The 21,667-nt window shown below is 38.6% G+C and overlaps 2 protein-coding genes across 3 annotated transcripts in view; both read right to left on the bottom strand.

Annotated features, from left to right (window-relative positions):
* Positions 1 to 6,233, bottom strand: part of LOC114563619 (CD209 antigen-like protein E) — a 45,295-nt gene extending 39,062 nt beyond the window's left edge. Inside the window, exons 1-2 of the mRNA XM_028590418.1 lie at positions 6,164 to 6,233; positions 5,218 to 5,319 (exon numbers count right to left, since the gene is read on the bottom strand). Coding sequence (XP_028446219.1) covers positions 5,218 to 5,319; positions 6,164 to 6,233 — 172 coding nt within the window. The remainder of the gene's footprint in view (positions 1 to 5,217; positions 5,320 to 6,163) is intronic.
* Positions 6,234 to 10,110: 3,877 nt separating this feature from the next.
* Positions 10,111 to 14,028, bottom strand: LOC114564647 (CD209 antigen-like protein D). Of its 2 annotated transcripts, XM_028592110.1 has the most exons (3): positions 13,889 to 14,028; positions 13,621 to 13,724; positions 10,111 to 10,552 (listed from the first exon to the last, which is right to left on the bottom strand). In XM_028592110.1, the coding sequence occupies exons 1-3, from the start codon at positions 14,003 to 14,005 to the stop codon at positions 10,399 to 10,401; spliced, it is 375 nt and encodes a 124-aa protein (XP_028447911.1). In that variant the 5' UTR covers positions 14,006 to 14,028; the 3' UTR covers positions 10,111 to 10,398. The 2 variants fall into 2 exon arrangements, 1 of the variants encoding a protein (XP_028447911.1); XR_003693792.1 differs by lacking the exons at positions 13,621 to 13,724; positions 13,889 to 14,028 and adding an exon at positions 10,884 to 11,010.
* Between the last annotated feature and the right edge of the window lie 7,639 nt (positions 14,029 to 21,667).

The following is a 21,667-nucleotide window of genomic DNA, read 5'->3' as shown; positions in this document are numbered from 1 at the left end:
TAGCTACCACGTAGCAACATTCACTTCTCTAACATTTAACTTAACATAACTACCAAGATAACATGACGTGTATTTGTATGTGATGTACTGTACTTCCCCATCGATAATGTGTGAATTGCCATGAACACAATCCTCTAAGATGCACCAGAAACAAGGCTTGGTTAATAACTCAAACTTGCCGAGAACCAAGACACCGCTTGGTTACATTAGACTCGAGCGGGCCGGCCGGTTGCACGGTTACATTCGGTCTCGTTCAGTAGCTTGGTGCGCGGTCTAGGCATATGTCAATGGGTCTAGGTAGCTCATCTCCTGATTGATTCTACCACCACCACTCCAGTGGAGGCGCTAATGAGCTAGATTACTACACACACAGTAGCAGAAGAAAACCAGCTACACACATGACGGCATGAATGAAGTAAAAGAAAAAAACATTGAGTCGGTTCATTGACGTATGGCACTCGAGTCTCCCGGTTCAGTGACAAGAGTCGGGTTAATTAACCGGCTCTTCGGTCAGTTCGTCAACACTATCAGACACTGCAATGTTTCGTTACCAAATTCACTTCTGAGACTTTTTTATGTGAGAAATCAACTACATAAAGCTCAAATATGGGCTGTTTTACGAAAATTGATGGCTAATGGCAAATATGGCAAGACTGTGTGTCGGACTTCAGCGGCGGTGCTGCTGCCTCGCCGCCCGGCCTGCCTTCCTTCACAGACCCCGGCCTGCTGTGAGCTCCGTTACGGCTGGCAGCACTGACAGAGCTCCAGTGCCCGCAACTCCCCTCTTCCTACTAGCTAAATGGCCCGTTGTGTGAGAGTGAAAGCGCGGTCAGCGAGCTTGTTACACCAGCAATCTCTTACCACATGTTACACACAATGTCACGCCACTTAGCTATACAACATATACCTAAATGTCTTATAAAGCTAACAACGGTGTCCGATTTCAAGTTAATGAATATTTGTGAGCTGTAAGGGTTTCGTTAGCTGCAACTGTCCCTTCAACCCTAGCTGTGTGTAGCTACAAATCACGGATAGTTAGCTTCATTTACGGCGTAATTCCGAGTATATTTACAGTTTGAATTTCATCACACCAGTTATACAAGATTTAACTAAATGTCTTATAAAGCTAACAACGGTGTCTGATTTCAAGTTAATGAATATTTGTGAAGACTAGCTAGGTGTTTCGTTAGCTGCGACTGTCCCTTCAATCCTATCTATGTGTAGCTACAAATCACGGATAGTTAGCTTAATTTTTGGTCATAATTCGAGTATATTTACTGTTTGAATTTCGTCACGCCACTTATACAACATCTATCTAAATGTCTTATAAAGCTAACAACGGTGTCCGATTTCAAGTTAATGAATATTTGTGAACTGTAAGGGTTTCGTTAGCTGCGACTGTCCCTACAATCCTATGTGTACAAGATTGCAGCTAGTTAGCTTCATTTTTGGTCATAATTCGAGTATATTTACAGTTTGAATTTCATCACGCCACTTATACAACATCTAACTAAATGTTTTATAAAGCTAACAACGGTGTCCAATTTCAAATTAATGAATATTTGTGAGCTGTAAGGGTTTCGTTAGCTGCGACTGTCCCTTCAATCCTAGCTGTGTGTAGCTACAAATCACGGATAGTTAGCTTCATTTTCGGCGTAATTCCGAGTATATTTACAGTTTGAATTTCATCACGCCAGTTATACAACATCTAACTAAATGTCTTATAAAGCTAACAACGGTGTCTGATTTCAAGTTAATGAATATTTGTGAAGACTAGTTAGGTGTTTTGTTAGCTGCGACTGTCCCTTCAATCCTATCTACAGTATGTGTAGCTACAAATCACGGATAGTTAGCTTAATTTTTGGTCCTAATTCGAGTATATTTACTGTTTGAATTTTGTCACACCACTTATACAACATCTAACTAAATGTCTTATAAAGCTAACAACGGTGTCCGATTTCAAGTTAATGAATATTTGTGAACTGTAAGGGTTTCGTTAGCTGCGACTGTCCCTACAATCCTATGTGTACAAGATTGCGGCTAGTTAGCTTCATTTTTGGTCGTAATTCGAGTATATTTACAGTTTGAATTTCATCACGCCACTTATACAACATCTAACTAAATGTTTTATAAAGCTAACAACGGTGTCCAATTTCAAGTTAATGAATATTTGTGAGCTGTAAGGGTTTCGTTAGCTGCGACTGTCCCTTCAATCCTATCTATGCGTAGCTACAAATCACGGATAGTTAGCTTAATTTTTGGTCGTAATTCGAGTATATTTAAAGTTTGAATTTCGTCACGCCACTTATACAACATCTAACTAAATGTCTTATAAAGCTAACAACGGTGTCCGATTTCAAGTTAATGAATTTTTGTGAATTCCAGAGGAATTCTAAGAGGAGGCTAGCTAGCTCCATCCATCCGCAGGCTCTATCACATCCAGCCGCAGGCTCTATCAATGAGACTCGCGGACAAGAGGCGTGTATTTCACCGATCGTTTGTTTAAATAACTCAACACATTATAATTACACACATTATAAGATTAACTGGAAACTGTGGTAAGAGATTGCTGGCGTAACAAGCTCGCTGACCGCGCTCTCACTCACACACACACACCTGGCATTAGGAAGAGGGGAACTGCAGACCCTGGAGCTCTGTCAGAGCACCGGCGTTTAGTAGTCCATTAGCCAAAAAACGGTGACTTTGCGCGGGTATGAAGTGCCGTGGGTTGCCAGCTGTAACGGAGCTCAATCGAGCTCACAGCAGGCAGGGGTCTGTGAAGGAAGGCTGTCAAAATTTGCAATTAGACATACATTTTTGTTAAACAGCCCATATTTGAGCTTTACATAGTTGATTTCTCGCATAAAAAAAGTTTCAGAAGTGAATTTTGTAATGGAATAGCAGAGATCTGCATGACCTAGATTCAGAAGACTACCTGATCTCAGGTCAGTTGTGTGTATGTAAATGTTGGGGCATGACTGTTCTCTTAATACACCCACGCTGTGACAAAGGTTCTAGGCAACTAGCTTTGTTGAGATTCGCCCGTTTTCAGCGGCAGTTTCAAAATATGAGATTTTCATAGTAAAGGTGTGTCAATGGGATTTTGAGCTCATATGTATGTCCTATTTACCCACTGAACTGTCGTTATTCAACTATGACAGGGTAAAATCGGTTTTGCATTCTGTCACCCCTTTAAACATGCTACAACCAAACTTTACTGTGAGGGCACACTATTGATATCTTTCTTTGTATTTATGTAGTATGTGTGCTTGGATGTCATATGTCGTATGTCTGTGTTTGTTTGTGTATAAGCTATTGGACACCTTAATTTCCTTCGGGATAAATAAAGTATCTCTATCTATCTATCTCTATTGTAGCCTATTACTGTACGTAGCTTTCATGCCAGTGCCATTTGTGGTCAACTTTGCCTTCTTGAAAAAAGAATTGGATCCAGAATCAGAAATGCTTTGATGCAAATTTTATTGATTCCATTGATTCTTATTTTCAAACTGTGGCTGAGAACTGAAATACTGTAAATATTAAACAAAATACATATAAACCAAAGTATAAGAAATTAAGAAAATAAAAATAAAATCTATTACAGTAAAGTATAAACATCTATTACTGTAGAGTATAAGAAATAGCCACTATTGATATTCCGTCTCTTCTGTCTTGACGATGGGGCCACATGGCCTAACCCTGCACACTGATTGCTAATTGAAGATTTGTGTGAAGGAGTGTCAAACAGGTGCTTCAGTGATTTCATACTGATGTAGGTAGTTTATAATAGTTAGGAACAGATGGTTTCTGTTTGGTTACCATAACTAAAACAATGGAGTTTGGACTGCTTGAATAACATCCGTGTTAACTGTTCTGCAAAAGGGTGGGGAAAATGTGTCAATCCAATGAGACAGGGTTAACACATTTGCAAGAGGTGTCTTCTGCTCTGCTGAGACAGTGATGATGAAAACCGAGTGGATCCCAGTTTCTTTAAGCAGGTCAACGCAATCAAGAAAAACTGTAATGTGCACAGTTTTACTGTAGTAAAGCTAGTGTTTTTTGTTTGTTTTTTTACATTTTTATAGCTGTATTATATAACCTCAGACATCTTACCTGGACATATTGGTATCTTTGCTCTTTTACCTGTTCACTGTTTCTCTCAAACGGTACACAGTATAACTGTTTAATTCTTACTTTGTGTTTCCTTATTTCCAAAAAGGTCTTTCTGAACTTTTTCTATATAAATACAGTGTGTTCACTAATGAGTCTTAAACAAGACACATATTTAGGCTTTCAGCTAAAATTGCAATCAGCAGTGTTTTAGGTGGACCAGGCTGAAATCCATTTTGTTTTGCATGTGTGGTTTGACAGCAGCGTGTTAGCATTTGAACAAAGTGCTCTAAATTCACAGTGTTGTGCAGGTTGTGGTTAAAGCCATGGGATAAGTGTGTAGACTAAAACTGTTCAAGCAATGAAAAACCAACTAGGGTTTGGTTTACAAGAACTGCTGCTGTGAAAACTGTGGTTAAAGTTTTGAGCGTGTGGCTCCAGTTGTGCTGTCGTTTAGCAATCAAAAAAAAAAAAAAAATACCTGCACATAAGTTGATACTTAATAAAAACTGAAATGATGATCTGCACCAACTTCAATTTGAATTTAAAATGATTGTTTTGACAATTTGGCTGTTTGATTTCTTTTCTGTGTATAATTCACAAAATGTTGAAACCTAAATGAGAAAATTGACACAAGACAGTGAATGAAACAAATCAGATAAACATTCTGGATGAAAAGTAAGAAAAGGAGTTGAAATGCATCTATAGCAGAGATCTTCAACAGGGAGATCTTCAACATGTCTTAACATGGATCCAACAAATTATTAGCAAATATAAATCAGCCTATTTGTGAGAAAAAACAACAACATTGATGATAGGGTTCATCCTAAAGATTCACTCTCACATGTATGTTTAACATTAAAACATGACTTATGTTTATAGGCGTATCATGCCAACAATTTTTATCGCTTAGTTTTCTATGTACTATAAAGGCTTTAGGCTTTTTTTGTAGGCCCAGTTAAATATGTAACTTAACTTTATTATGTCTCAGGTAAGGGGTCCTTGGCCTAAAAAACACTGAAGACCTCTGATCTAGGGAAAACGTACTTTTTTCAGAGTAGAATGAGTTTGACCTAACTTTAACATCTGAATGTGATTTAGACTCACAGTGGACACCGAGGCTGATGATCCCAGCCAGCAGGAAAACACTCAGCAGCCCCAGACAGAGAACAACAGCTCCATGAAATCTCCTCTCTGAGCTCCTGGGACCTAAACACAGAGAAGACCAGCTAATACAACCAATCATACAACAGTAATCAGATAATATACAGATTAATGTGTCAGCCTCTCTGTCTGACTGAACATTGACTACATTTACAAGGTGTCAATTTTCGGGTTATGGTCGGGTTAAGGTCACTATTCGGGTTTCTGAAACATTCGGAATAACCCGTTTACATGCGTGAGCAGAGAGAGTTACTCCTGAAGGCTATACATGGAATTTGTAATCAATTGGCAATATCCCGATGTCAACAGCGACGCACGGTTAGCGTCTGGACGTCCTACGGACAACATTAAGACGCAATAACTTTTCGGTCACCTTCTTATAAATCTCCCTATCTCGGTACTTTCTGCCGTCAACAAAAGACATTATATTCCTGGTTTTCACCACACTAATAAAGAAATTGGTTTCCTCCTCGCTCCAAAAGTGTTGTGCTGTGCTGCGTCTCGCCATGTTTACCTCTACTTCTTGTTTACTTCCGGTATACTGCGCGCAGGTTTTCTGCATTGACATATATATATATATATAACTATATTATTACAGTATATAATTATTATTATAACTATGTTTTCTGGTGCATACAAGAAGTTCCTCTACTCAAAAGACCAAGATTCCTTGCGAATAGAACATGCGCAGAACACAAATCAATGTTCCTTTTGATGGGGATATGCCGATACCCGTTTACATGACCAAAATTTTGGGTTAGAAAAGGGGTAACCCAGGTAGCATATTCAAGTTTTTGCCGGTGTTTACATGGCCGTGCGCGACCGGGTTATTGCTAATATTCCGGTTTTGAACGGGTTATTCGCTGCATGTAAACGTAGTGAATCTTACCTGTCTGATTTGTTGAAGGTCTAAGGTCAACAGACTTGTCATATCTAATATTGGCATAGATGTCATCCATCACTCATAAGGTGGCCAACTATTCCCTGAAGGTTCAGCTCTGCAGCACATACTGCACCACATGTAAGAGGTCTAAGTATTTATATATTGTTGTTGGTTTCATGTTGACAGTGTCTCACGCTCCGAGGAAGTCAAGTTTCAGAGGTGGTAAAAGAAGTTTCTTTGACAATCCTCTCCTCATCTATCTATCTATCTATCTATCTATCTATCTATCTATCTATCTATCTATCTATCTATCTATCTATCTATCTACAGATGACAAAGACATGAGATTTGTATTGTAAACATTACCAGAATATTATATTCAAGTAAAAGTAAGAATAGGTCAGTTAAAACACTGTCTGAGTAAACATACTGTGCTACATTTCTAAAAGGGAAGTGACACGATGCAGCCTCCTTGCTGAATATAACTCTTACCATAGAGCCCCCAAATGAAGCTCATGTGATGGCATCCACCAGGCTGTATCAGGCTGTAAACATGTTTAATTATGCTGTAAAGCTGGGCATTTTAACATGGGGGTCTATTGAGATTTACTAGCTTTTGGACCCATGTGTGCGTTGGCTTTATTTTCCAGTACCAGAGGTTGCTGCTGTTCTTCTTCCTGAGGTCTCTACCATTTTTTTCCCCATAAACATTTTTTGGGGGAGTTTTTAAGCATTCTTAATTGAGGGTCTAAAGCCAGTGTGTGTCATGTATGCTGTACAGGTTGTAAAGCCCCTTGAGGCAAGTTTGTGATTTGTGTAATTGGCCTTGTTGTGGCAAACATCAGTGTTGCAGCACAGACTGCACTACATGTAAATGACTAAACCAAGTCTTGTTGGTTTTTCAATAGTTTCTCTGAAGTTAAACTTTTGAGGAAGTAACATGATAAACATTCTTGAAGGCAACTGCCTAAAAACAGGAACTATTTGAGAGCAATTTAATACTTCATTAATTGATTAAGTACAGACTTTATACAATATATATAGCCTACTGTATACATGATATGGTTATTAAGTTCTCTTTAATTGACTGTAATGTCATTACAGGGAGATTTGAGAAGGGTTCATACTAGTCAAGTGCATTGGTGACTGATTAACCTAAAGCATTGAATGTGAGAGTAAATATCTTTATCCAGCAAGTTCTCTGAATTCAAATACACAATGTGGAAGAAACAGTTGGAGGTGTAGACCGGTGTGGCAGTTTACTGAGGCCGAGCCAACCCCTTTTATTACCTTCCCCTCAGCAAACCCCCGGCCCTTATGCCCTCTTCTGCCGTACAGACGAACACCAGTTGCCCGTCTGCGGGGTGGATGTTTTAACCTATACTAAAAGGAGTTGCTTTTGACGCTTCCCTGATTAATAATAATTAGTTTATAGAGACACACACGCCCTCCGTCTAATGAGAGAGTGACCCTCGCCCGGATCAGGGAACCCGAAGGCGAGGCAAGAGATTAGATACACACTACACCAGACGTCCCCAAAAACACGGGCTCTTATCCCCCTGTATATGACAAGCACTGCCCGAGGGGATCTTTAAAACCAATGATTTTTCTTTAGTACTCACGGTCTCAGCCGTCCTCCCAGGGTCACGGAGGCCCCTTCCTTCTCAAGGACGCCCGCCTTGCCCTCCTTGGTCGGCGGACAGAGAGAGGGGGATGCTCAGAGGCTCTGACCAGGCTGTACGGGTAGGGTAATGCACTCCCACTAGGAGATAACAGGAGATGTGCGTGTCCAAGTTGATCCCCGCCGGGCCGCAACTGGCCACGGGCGGTTAAAGAGGAGTCACTAACCCCCGTAAGGGGGAAAACCTCCCAATTGGGTCCCCTAGTCCAAAGTCGGACTCAGGTAGTTTTTATTATTTTGTGACAAAAGCAGAAATTAAAAGCAAGTGTTCCTCTATAAAATAGAAATAAAACTAAAAATGAAGATAAAGCCTCTGCTCTAACAGAGGTATTTAAAGCTGCTTCTCTTTTCCTCCTATCTCTCCCACACTCATATGAGCGCAAAGAGGGCAAATAAATCTTTCCCCAGCAACAAAAGGCGTCCGGGCAAAATAAGAGAGAAGAGCATTTTTTTGGCCTCTGTTTAACAGAGGTATTCACAGCCGCTTCTCAGAGATAGTATTTTTTTCTTTTTTTCTTTTCCTCCCTTACACTCAGCGAGTGCAAGGGAACCCCTCTACAGCTGAGAGGGGCATAATTAATCTTTCCCAATGCAACAGAAAGTGCAAGGGTAGATGGAGAAGACTTGATGGCATCCCGATGCCACGTAAAGCGCTCGGGTAAAAGAGCCCGAAGGAAGCCCAAAAGGGACCCAAAAAGGGCTGCTACTCAGCAAAAACACTCATATTTATACACAAAAAACATTTTACTCCTCCCAAAGTTATCCAAAGGGACGTACTTTTATGTACTTCCTTGTCCTTGTAAGGTAATGTAGGAAACACTTCACAAACAACGTACAGTAAGGAACTTCATAAACTCTACAGCTCGTGTGCTGTGTATGGCCACACATGTGCCTTCAAGATGCACACACACACAGTTGCATGCACCCGTCAAGGCTGCAGCTTCTGCCTGTGCTCTTCTTATCTGTCCAGGTGCTTTCCTACACTCTTCACAGTTTCTCAATAAAAGCTCTTTCTGTCATAAAATGCAAAAACAGATTAATATATAAGCAAAAAACAGATTAATATATAAGCAAAAACAGAATAATATGTAAACAAGATATATATGTTATTTTTTTGGGTTTTCAACACACACACTCTAAGCAATGATATAGTTTGCTTTTCAAAACACATCTATCTAAGTGATTCCATAGTTATCCTGTTAATACTGACAACGCTATATATGTTGTAAAGCATGGACTAATGGAATGATTCTGCTATTTCTTTGTTTTGGGGTTTTCATCCGGCCTTGCGGACAACAGAGGAAACAGCTTAAGTCAACTTTATTATCCTAACAAGTACAATTCAGGGTCAAACTTTATTATAGTATATATTCAGTATAATGTGTAGCTTTGTTTTATTATACATTTCATTAACAAATGTACGGAGCCCCCCTGGGGTCAGCTGAGAAAAAAAAAACTAAACTAAAGTAAACTAAAGAAAAAATCAGTTCCCTCAGTTTTATAAACTGTTTTCATGGATTCATAATCCGGGCCCTCGGTTTTATAAACGTGAGCAAAGTTAGAAAGATATTCACAGATTCCAACTTCTGGGATCAATTACTACTATTATAATGAAATGTTATTAAATCACAAACAACGCATCTTTCGTAACGTAGTAAGGTTAACAATGAGATACAAACTAATTTTCATCAAAATGAGCCGTCCTCCAACCTTGAGAAATAACATTGGTCCAGAAACATTTAATATTTTAATAATTAAAAAGAGTGGTGTCTCTAAAGTTGCCTCACAGATAATTAGTCTTCTGCTGGTTACTTTTTAAAAATCGGCATATGCATAATTTTGGGGAATATTTTCCATTACATTCCCCAAAATTATATTATGCTTATTTTTGAAAGGTAAGTGCTGTAGTAAGTGCTGAGTAGTTTTGGAGACATGACTCTCTGTAATGATGACATATATTCATTTTTTTTGGCAAAACATATTTACCAAAATTATGAATATGCTTAATTTTTTTAATTAAGTGCTGTAGTACAACTAGCAGGAGACAAGTAATAATTGAGGTAAGTTTGGAGACACTAACTTATTTAATCATTTAATTAATACATATTTTTGTTGTATCTCTCTCTGTAGATTGTAAACTGTCCCTAAGCACTCGTCTTACTGCCGTCTCTGCTGCTTGTAGAGACAGAGAACAGTTTATAAAACCAAGAGCACGAACAGTTAAAGAAACTGAGGGAACGGATTTTTATTTTGTGCGCACGGTTTAGTTTTCTTGTCTCAGCTGACCCCAGGGGGGCTCCGTACAAATGTATACATACACTTGTATACAGATAGGCCAATATGCTAACAATTCCAGAGTCCCACAATAAAGTTTCCCAGCAAGAATCTATTTTATAAATCATAGCGATCTCGATTCTTGACCACCAAACCTTTACATGTTGATGTAGACGCTCGCTCTCTCTTTCTCTCTCTCCATTTATCACACATGCAATAACGCTATTAAAATGTAATTTGCATAATCGTAGGTTACATTTAAAAGTATTTACAAATGTTTTAAATGCTAAGCCATTTTTTCACAGATCCATTGCAGAGAGTCATCACACCACAGATCATTCCAGTTTGCTCCAGTGTTCCTGCCAGCCACAACGTGTACACAATCCTCTTCACCCCACTGTGGATCTCCACCACCATTATCAGGCTGCCCTGTCCAGTACCTAGGAGGTTATTAAAGGGTAACTACCGTTTTTTTCAACCTGGACCCCATTATGTTTTTGTGTCTAAGTAACCGATGGAAAAAACAATCTTTGACATTGGTCCAGTATTAAGCGCTATCTCTGCAGTCGGCAGCTGCAAAACAAGCTACAATGTAACCTTCACAAAAGTGCTTGTTTTGCCACTGACAGGCTCAGATTAATATTCTAAGTGTCTGACAACATCATGGAAAGGATTTCTAAGGAAGTTGACCTTTCTGTTAATGAGTACGGTCCTTTTTTTAAAAGGTACAATATGTAACATTTCTGCATTAAAATGTCTAAACGACCATACCTGTTATATATTTTTTTTGTGTAGCTTAGATGGGCCCCCCGTGCCCAGATCTCTCTTTTTCCCTTGCTCTTCCTCTCCTCTGCTCTTCCTCTCCTGTTCATCTCCTGTTCCTCTCCTCTGCTCTTCCTCTCCTCTTCCTCTCCTATGCTCTTCCTCTCCTCTGATCTTCCTCTCCTCTCCTCACATCTCTCACTGAAATTAAGTGTGTGATCAGTCTCTGATCCATCCTGCTCAGACTCTCCGACAGGGCAGCGGGCCCCTCCCGCATCTCTCTCTCTCTCTCTCACTGGTAGCCTGACTCTGTCCCTCCGTTGCGAGGCAGCGGGCCCCTCCCACATCACTCTCTCTGTCACCTGACAGCAGCTGGATCTCTCTCCTCTCTGTCTCATCCTCTGTGACGGAGCTACCAAACTCAACTCTTTCTGTCAAAGAGAACGTGTTGTCTCAGGCTTTTATACGAGCTAATGGACGTTAACATGAGAGCTGGCCTGTTAGCTTACGTTACAAGGCTCGTAAACGTTGGCTGCGCTGTTTTTTACCTTGCTTTTACGTTGACAGTTCCAGCTTCACCGTCACCACTTTTTTTTTTTTTTTATATTTGTTTAGAAAATCTCTAAGGCCTCTATTTTCTTCTTCTATTTTCCTTCCTTTTCTGAGCACCGGACTTGTGCTGACCGGACATTTTGAGGGTAGCCTACTGAAATTCAAATCTAGCTACTGACAACAACATCAAATTTTGATAAGTGGCCAAACCATTTTTGTGTTGGGGGTGGGGGGTTCTTGATCACTATTTCAAGGACAATTAGGAAGAAAACAAATAAAAAGCTTTTATGTAACTCAAATATTACATATTTTTTTCCACAAATAGGCCTATTTAAAAAATGTTTTTTTCAATTATTCCATAATTTAATGAGGGCCCAGTTCTGGCCCCCCCCTCCCCCCTACTCTGGGCCCGGGACAACAGACCTGTTTGTCCCCCCCTATCGGCGGGCGTGCTTTCCCCCTCTAGTTACTCGTAACTTCTGTCAAAACCCTGGCACCCAGATAATATGTTCGAGAATAATTGTAAATCATACAATGTCACAGAAAAACATACTTGTAACCGTAATACTCATAGACAGTATATAATGGACCAACAGATACCGTTGCTCTGGATGGAGACCAGTGAAGGATATTAGAAGTACTTTTCCAGTGAGCGCTGAGCGGTACTGCGCAGCCTCCAACTGAGAGAGACAATGAGAATAAACTAAATGCATCTGTGAACAGATGCATTCTAACCAGCGATGGTGTTTAACAATAAAACTACAACTTCCCAACGTCATCAAAAGTATGTTTACAATCCATTGTTTTGGTTGGGAGACCCCTAGCGGCAGAAAGTTACATATTGTACGTTTAAACATAAAAACATCCGTTTGCCAAACCCACCATGTAAATAAACAATAATTTTAGCATCGTAAAATACACTTCATTCAAAGTCGACAGAAACAAAATAAAACTATTAAAAGACGTTTTGGGTCGTCCTCCCACTTTACCAACGATCACAACTCTAGTTTTGGTTGAAATAAACACATAGTTTACCGATTTACATGTTAAAATATATTGGCTCTATACACGCTAAAAGTATTGTCTTTTAAATGGAGTCTGGTGGGTTTAGCGCAAGCGACCTCAGAGCTGTTTCTGGTTAAACAGAAAGGTCTCAAAGAGGTTTTAAAAAGGTTTATCTCTGTCGGGATCCTTTCTATAATGTTATCAGACACTTAGAATATTAATCTGAGCTGATCTGTCAGTGGCAAAAACAGCACTTTACTGGACCAAACTGACGCTAAACATTTGCCCCATAGGGTTACATTGCAGCCTGGTCTGTGGTTGCCGGTTACAGCGTTCACGCATAATACTGGACCAATTTTCAGAGATTGTTGTTCCTATCAGTTACTTACACACAAAAACATAGGAAAATAGGATGAAAAAAATGGTAGTTACACTTGCAAGTACATTTTCAGAGGATTCTAAATTGCCAAAAAAAACAAATTATTGCAGCTTTAAAGGTATATTATAAAGTAAGTATCGCTTACTGTTATTAAACACACAGCAATCAAAGTTGGCTAAGAGAGCGGTGCGTCAAATAAGATCGAGAGTAGATGAAGAAAGGGAGTGCCGAAAAAAACAGTGACTCAGACGAATAAGACGCTATCACGCTTTCACACCAGTTATGTTTTAAAGGTCCTTGTTTCATCCAACTGACAAAACACATACTTTGTCACTCTCCTCTAGTGGTAATTTATTCATGCAGATAATGACAGTCACAATTGAAGTAAACTGCACGCTGCACAAACTGAAGCAGACTGCAGCCTCAGCTCTAAGAAGCTACACACTTTACACCCCCTTCTACAGGGGATGGGTTTGATACTCAAAGCTTAAATTGTGGGTTGACTAAATAATGTTGCAATACATGGAAAAATACTACCACAACTATGTTATTACTAAATATTTTATTTTAGTTATTCTTTATTATCTTTAAGCTGCAATTCAGAACAGTGAAACGTTCAGCATCAGAAGGAACAGTTTTGGTTGGGTCATATTTTATTATCTATAATAAATCAATCTATATATTTATGCATGCACTGCATCTATGCTTGCAAGAAATGTCTGCTGGAAATTCAAATCAAATATTTTTCAGCACTGTGATATGAAATGAAAGTTAATGTCTAGCCTATATTCAATCAAAGTGAAGCCTTACTTCAGAGTCAGTGGAGTTCCATCTACCCATTTCCAGGTCCCCTCCTCATCTCTGTCAGTCAAACCAATCCAAGTATCTCTGTTTGTGATCCCAGAGATTAACATCTGTTCAACATAAAGAATTTACATTATATTTTAATTTTAACCACAATATGTGTGCAGTTTATAAGTATGTATCGCCACACAACACTCAACTTTAACCTAATCATCATCATTAAATATTACCTAGAAGAAAATGAGTAAATCCTGTATCCTATCATGGACTGTACCTGCTCTTCAGAGCTTTCTATCACCACCAGATCTGCTCCTCTCTCTCTGCAGTCTTGTCTGCCTTTCTCCCAGGAACCAGACTCAGCAGAGAGGAGATAACAGGAAGAACTGAACATCCTCCATCCTGCTGGACACGTTTTATCTGTAAGATACAAACAAGATACACTACAGATCAACAAGACTCATGTCAATATGTTATGTAGTTCTGTAGATGTCAACTTTTTTATTGATGGTGCTCGTTTGGTTAATTTAACCTTATCAGATGGTTTGAGACTTGACTGGTTTTGGATATATCTATTATCTACTAATGATCATCTTATACATTGTGACTCTTGTGCAATCAAGCACAGACAAGAGAGAATTACTTAGGAGAATATCATGTAGCAATGCATGCAGGGAAAGAGGACACAATTTTGTCAGGGTCTATAATCATGTATTGTTTTCATAAATTTAGGTTTGATTCATACAATTTCTAATATTGGACTGAAATTGGCTACTAAATCATAAAGAAAAAACTAAGGAGATCTCATCACAATGCAGGGGGACTGAATAAAAATGTTACTCTTCAGACACGGAGGACAGCTTGTTCTCACTGGAGACGCTCAGTCAGGTTGGCAGCTGATCCACGTAATGAGGCATGGTCGGAAATAAACAAGAGAAAAAAATGTAATGTCCGCAAAACTGCTTTAAACTCCCATATTTAATATAACTGCAACATTTCGACCCTCCTGGGTCTTTTTCAGGCAAATGGTGAACACATTTGATGAGGGGATATATGTAGGCCTTACATTCAGTTGACCCACCATTTGGCTTCAATTAGTCTGATCAGGTCTGAAATAATCAATAGACATTTCAAGAGACATTTCTCAGAAACACAAAAAACTTTCTGCATTCATGTCATGTCTAATTTATTTCACAAAACTTGATATCCTTTTTTTTTTGCCCCATGATAGTGAAAGATAATCATACTAACCAACCTATGAAAAGTTAAAGGGGTCGGGGGGGCTGAGCCTATTTTCCTCAAATCGTACAGTCCAATCACAGATCTCATCACAATGCAGGGTGACTGAGTTAAAATGTTACAGCAAGTAAATCTAAATACCAGACACAAGCACTCACTCTGTTTGGACCAACGCTGAAGCCTGTCCAACTCTTTAGCCATTTCAGTGAGGCTGGAGTTCAGCCGGTCTCTCTCTTCAGTCAGGTAAGAAGACTTGTTCTCACTGGCCTGGAGACGCTCAGTCAGGTTGGCTTTGATAGAGGAGAGCTCTGCAGCTGATCCACGTAATGACACATGGTCTAAAATAATCAAGAGACATTTCTCAGAAACACAAAACACCTTCTGCATTCATGTAATTTCCAATGTATTTCACAAGACTACATTTCCTTTTTTAGCTCCATGATAGTAAAAGATAATCATACTAACCAACCTATGACATGTCAAAGGGTGTATTGAACTCTGCAGCAGACTTTAGTACAAATATTTCCTACTGCAGTTTTATCGCTTATAACTGTAGAGACACAAAATGTCACTGCTGCTTGTGTCGAAAAAGACAAATGAGTTGATGCTGGAATTTAAATATGAAATGATTGTTTTGTTGATTTCCCTGTTTCATTTAGATTTCTTTTCTGTGTATAATTTTTCTAAATGAAAACAAAACAACAAACAAAAACAAACGCAAATGAGAAAATCAACACAAGACAGTGATTCAAACACAGATCAGAAAGAGATTCTGGATTTAAAGTAAAAAGAAAGTAACACACATTCAGGGAAAGCATCTACATCTTTTGGAATAGAACAGTGCTAATGATGATAATTGTTAGTAATGCTATAATTTATATTTTATTTTACCTTGGTTTATTTTGCCTGTTTAAGTAGATTTAGTTTGGTTTTGGTTTTCCTGTAGATTTAAGTTTTATTCAGTTTCAGGTACCAACATTATTTGTCACTGCTTATTAGGTTTTGGTTTGTGTTTCCTCACCGTGATGTGGATTGGTTGGGGCTCCCTCCGTTGGGATTGATGAGCTAATTGTGGATGATTTACTCCACCTGTGCAGTATTGGTTGTATAATTAAACCCACCTGTGTGTGGAGTATTGTTTGGAATTGCCTGTGCACACGTTGAGGAAGGGCGCTGCCCCAAACGTCTGTTGTCTATCAAATTGGAGTGCTGTCCTATAGTAGCTTCATGTATACGTTATAAAAAGTGAAATGAAATGATTTGCATGTAAGAAATCTTTTGTAAACTGTCAATGAACATTATTTGGATTGCTATTATAATGCTATTATTTGCAACTGATAAATATAATACCTTGTTAATGGTTAATACACACTTTGTAAAGCATCTATAAACAATATTTAGATTATCAGAACACAAATAATAAAGTCATATCTTTTGTAGATCACAAAAAAAGATTTAATGGGGCCAAATTAATGTAACTTGATGCTTTATAAACCACTAATTAATTATTAACTAAATATTATAAGCATCAGTTCCAACTTTATAATAGCCATCCAAATGATGTTTGCTGATGGTTTACAAAACAATTATTTTATACATTTTAACATCTGAATGTGATTTAAACTCACAGTGGACACCGAGGCCGATGATCCCAGCCAGCAGGAAAACACTCAGCAGCCCCAGACAGAGAACAACAGCTCCATGAAATCTCCTCTCTGAGCTCCTGGGACCTAAACACAGAGAAGAGCATTTAATCATACAACAGTAATTAGATGATAATATACATATAAGTGTGTCAGCCTCTCTGTCTGACTGAGCATTCTTACCTCTCTGATTTGTTGAAAGTCTTGGGTAAACAGACTTGTCATTTTCAACATTGGCATAGATGTCATCCATCACTGATGGACCCTGAAGGGTCAGCGCTGCAGCACAGACTGAACTAAATGTAAGTGATCTATATATTCATATATATTCTTGTTGGTTCCAGTTATGCAACGCTTTACCGTCAGAGGAAGTCACAAGTTTCAGAGGTGTTAAAAGAAGTTTCCTTGACAACGCCCCTTTTTAATCTATCTACAGACAGCGCCAGATTAAAAAGTAAGATTACACTAGGTGTACTGCATTTTTTGGGCCCCCCTCCAAATGAATACTTTATTTGGTGAAAAAAAACGGATTACTTTTAGCTACCACATTGTTGATTATTATTTAAAAACAATTATTAAGAAAAAAAATTATTAAGAAATTTTAATGCATCTTTAGGTATTCTTCACCTCCCAGTTGCTTAAGCAGCTTTGTGAGAGTCTCCGGCTTGGTGGGCTTTTTTCAGCATTTGGATCCAAATACACATTTTCGGCTCTGCCATTCATCCCCAGTATAGCGGCCAGCTGCCGCCCTTTCCACTCTGCCCAACAATGGCTTGTGATCACACAGCGGCGGTGAGGGCACGATACACACTGCTGTGTCCACAGACAAAACACAGACATGCTTGTGCCCGCTCTCGGAGCGCTGTGCAGTGAAGAAAAGCCTGATAATACATACACATGTTCACATTCTTACCCATCTGATTTGTCGAAGGTCTTGGGATAACACGTTTGGCATAATGACCATTGGCATAGATTCCCTCCATTGCTCACAAGGATGTCAACCATTTCCTAGGTCAGCTCTGCAGCACAGACTGCACTACATGTAAATGATGAAACTCTTGTTGGTTATAGGCTCGTTACTTTAAGTAGGCTACAATAAAAACTTTGTGAGTTAAAAGTCAATACTTATCAATACTCACTTACCGGTCTACAGACAAAAACATGTAGGAAGCGATATTTCAATCTGCTCTATCTGTCCACTCTTGTTTACCGCGCTGTTTTATGCGAACACAGCTGTACTCTGCAAATAGTGAATTTTTACAAACAAGCTAAAACAAAAGCTGTCAGGTTGTAATCTAACTGTTTATCTTAGTTTGCTGGGAATCTTGAAATTTTGACAAATTCTTATAAACTCAACTGCTGGCTCAACAGACCATCCTCTCCGCTGGAGCTGTAAATCTATGGCTGTATTATAAGAACAAATTAGATGCATGTGGCTACTTAATATGCACGTGAATGACGCGATCGTTATGTTCGCGTTCTTCATTCTTGATGATGATGCTGGTTGTATTATTTTGCAACAGCATCGTTTCATTGCAAATGAGGCGTACGTGACGAATGCATAGCCTGCTTATCAGTCCATTCATTATTAAAGATTAGGTTTTTCATGTTAACTTTTCGCTTCAGCCTCTTTGACAGTGACATTTTTACCTGACAACGGGCCTTTCTTTCTGCAAGCATTTCCCACCAATCAGGACACTGCATACTACAACAACCATGTTTCCATAATCACAGACTTTAATCATCACTCCTCAGTGAACTGCCTCCTAGTCTGAGATCATTTTCAAGTTAAAGAGCCATGTATCATTATGGAGTTTCCATGTTTTTTAGGAGTTTGCTCAGACTAATACATGTAAAAAAAAAAATATAGCATTAATTCAGTAAGAAAGTGAAAATATCAAACAAGAATAGGCATATTAGGTATAAATAAATGTTATTTTCTTTATTTGAAAGTCTGGCCCCCGGAGTGTCTGCTTAGAAAAATTCTGGCCCTTGGAAAAATTTAGTTGATGACCCTTATGCTAAGCTATTGCTAAGCTATTTTTTCACCAATCCATCGCAGTTTATTCCAGTTTGCTCCAGTGTTCTTGCCAGCCAATATTTGTGCACAGTCCTCTTAAACCAGGCAAGTTACTTTTTAAGGTTGTGTTTGAGTAAAGTGCCATATTCCTTCCTCGGTGTTCGCGGAGCCGAGCCAAGTCCTGGACCGATGCCTTTGGACATTTGCCAAACAGCTAATCCTGACATCGTTAGACCGGCGAAGTGTGCTGCTTTTACCGGTGCAGGAACTCGAGGTAATATTCCTCCAACAATTCCCACACAAACTACATCAAGCCTCAAACAGCAGCAGATGAAACTGTTTCAGACTGTAAATCATGCAAGCGTGTTGTGGGACGCAAAAACGAAGCCAAAAGGTATTTTCGGTGGACACCTGAATATACGTAGCATTATCTCAAAGACTGAACAACTTGAACATTTACTGACTGATTCAAACATCGATTACTTATGCCTCACAGAGACTTGGTTAACCAAACAACCCCTTTATCTGTTTTTAAAATCCAAGGGTATAATGTTTACTAACGGGACAGAAGGAAAGGGAAAGGGGGTGGAGTCCTGATATATGTGAAAAACAGCATTCAAAGTCAGCAAATAGTCCTTCCAGAAAATAACTTGGAATGCGTGGGGGTAAACCTTACACTATCTCCCCAAATGAATTTTGCTGTCTTTGCAGTCTACCGCCCCCCTACTGCCACAAATGAGTTTTATGATTGTCTAAATGTCATACTTAAACAACATGGAAAAATGGAAGTTATTCTTATGGGTGATTTCAACTTAAACTGGCAAGACAAAACACGTAGGAAAAAGCTTAAAGATATTGCCAAAACTTGTCAGATGACGCAGATAATCCATAAACCCACAAGAATAACAAAGTCTTCCCAAACGCTTTTAGACTTAATTTTTACAAATAAACCAGATAGAATTATAAAGATTTATAACCTCATTACTGGGTTATCAGATCATAATCTTACTCTGGCATCCAGAAAATTGTCAAAAACTCGCTTTAAAAATCAGAACTCAATGAAGGGGAAATCCATGCCTTTTATCGCTCCAAAGGACATGGCCTTCATTGAAAATGAAATAAAGCAAGTAAATTGGCATAACACCATTGGTAGCATGCCATGTGAGCCAGCCTGTGCTGATTTAATGTCAACTATTAAAGACATTATATTAAAATACACCAAAAAAAGGGGCAGGAAAACAAATAAAAAATATAATCTACCTTGGTTCAACACAAAACTCTGGGAATTAATGAAAAAAAGGGATGCTTCTTTGAAAAAGTTTTTAAAATCAAAATTAAATACTGATCATCTGATTTTTAAAAGTTTAAGAAACATTGTCACACAACAACTTAGAAAGGCTAGAGCAAATTTCTTCCTTAATGTTATTAATGAGGCAAAAGGAAACCCCAAAAAGTTATGGAAGAGCATTGACAAGATACTTGGACGGGAAAAATCAGCAAATAAACATTTAAAACTTATGGTGGATGGCTGTATCCAGGGTGATGACCAGATTGTTGGGGAAGGTTTTAATGAGTATTTCATAAATTCAGTACAAAAATTGAGTTTAAGTTTTCCGAAAACTCAACTCACACAAGCTTTTACCTATGATGATTCTGCTTTCAAGTTTTCCCTTATTAACACAGAGAAAGTGGAAAATGTAATCTCATTTTTAACTAACAGCAAAGCTAAAGATGTATATGGTTGTGATACTGCTTTTTTAAAACAACACAAGACATCTATTATGATACCTCTAGCCATGATTATAAATAAGTCTTTTAATGAAAACGTCTTTCCTAGTGTGCTCAAGCCTGCCATTGTAACCCCTGTGCATAAATCTGGAGATACTCAAGTGGTCTCTAATTATCGACCCATCAGTATTCTCCCAGCTGCATCAAAGGTTATTGAAAAAGTTGTGGCAGAACAACTAATAGCACATCTGGACTCAAAGTCCTTTTTTCATCCTATGCAATTTGGTTTCAGAAAAAAACATTCCACTGAAACTGCATGCTGCTACTTCCTTGAAGAAATTAAAACTAGCTTAGATCAAGGAGGAGTGGTGGGAGCAGTCTTCTTAGATTTACACATAAAGCCTTTGATACAGTTAACCATGAGGTACTGATACACAAACTGGCCAAATATGATATCTCCATAAATGTCCAAAATTGGATAAAATCATACTTGATAAATCGAAAACAATGTGTGCAAGTAAATGGAACATTGTCTACATTTCTTGCATCCACTGTGGGAGTTCCACAGGGGTCAATTTTAGGGCCACTGCTCTTTTGTTTATATATTAATGACCTGCCTTTGGTTTGCAAGGGCATAAATATTGTTATGTATGCTGATGACACCGTTTTATATACCCATGGGAGAAGTGCAATAGACGTAGCAAAGAAATTATCAAGCGTCATGAGCAAGGTTAGTGACTGGTTACATCATTCGTGTCTTACATTAAATGTTGAAAAAACTGTAACCATGTTCTTCACAAATCGATCTAAACTTAAAACTTATCCTGAAATTTTAGTAAACGGCCAATATATAAAACACGTGGAGAGATTTAAATATCTAGGGGTAACTCTAGATTCAACACTCAGTTTTAAAGGTCATGTTAAAAATTTGTGCAACAAACTGAAATTCAATTTAGTTAATTTTAGATACATAAGAAACTCTCTCACCACTGAAGCATCAACCACATACTTAAATGCAATGATCATTCCCCACTTTTTATACTGCATTACATCCTGGTCTCAGGCCTGTAAAACAGTCATAAAACCCTTGGAATCTTTGTATAAAAACTGCCTCAAGATTCATGACAAAAAAACTCGTCATTATCATCATTGTCATATACTTGTCAAATATGATCTACTTAGTTTTGATAATTTAATAAAACACTCAAATGTGTCTTTATTACATAAAATCATATACAGTGCTACTGCTCCCCCTCTGAAAAGGTTTGTAACACTCTGCTCCGAAATAACGGTGCGAACAACTCGAAGCGTTACAAGGGGGGAGTGTAGCATCCCACAACGTAAAACCCAATTTGGGAGTTCCTCTTTCTCATGTGTTGCCATGAGGCAGTGGAATGCCCTCCCCACGGAACATATTTTATGTACA

Source organism: Perca flavescens, chromosome 11 (assembly GCF_004354835.1).
Source record: "Perca flavescens isolate YP-PL-M2 chromosome 11, PFLA_1.0, whole genome shotgun sequence".
NCBI lineage: Eukaryota > Metazoa > Chordata > Actinopteri > Perciformes > Percidae > Perca > Perca flavescens.
The sequence above is the reverse complement of the archived record's forward strand: the minus strand, read 5'-3'. Positions and strand labels throughout refer to the sequence as shown.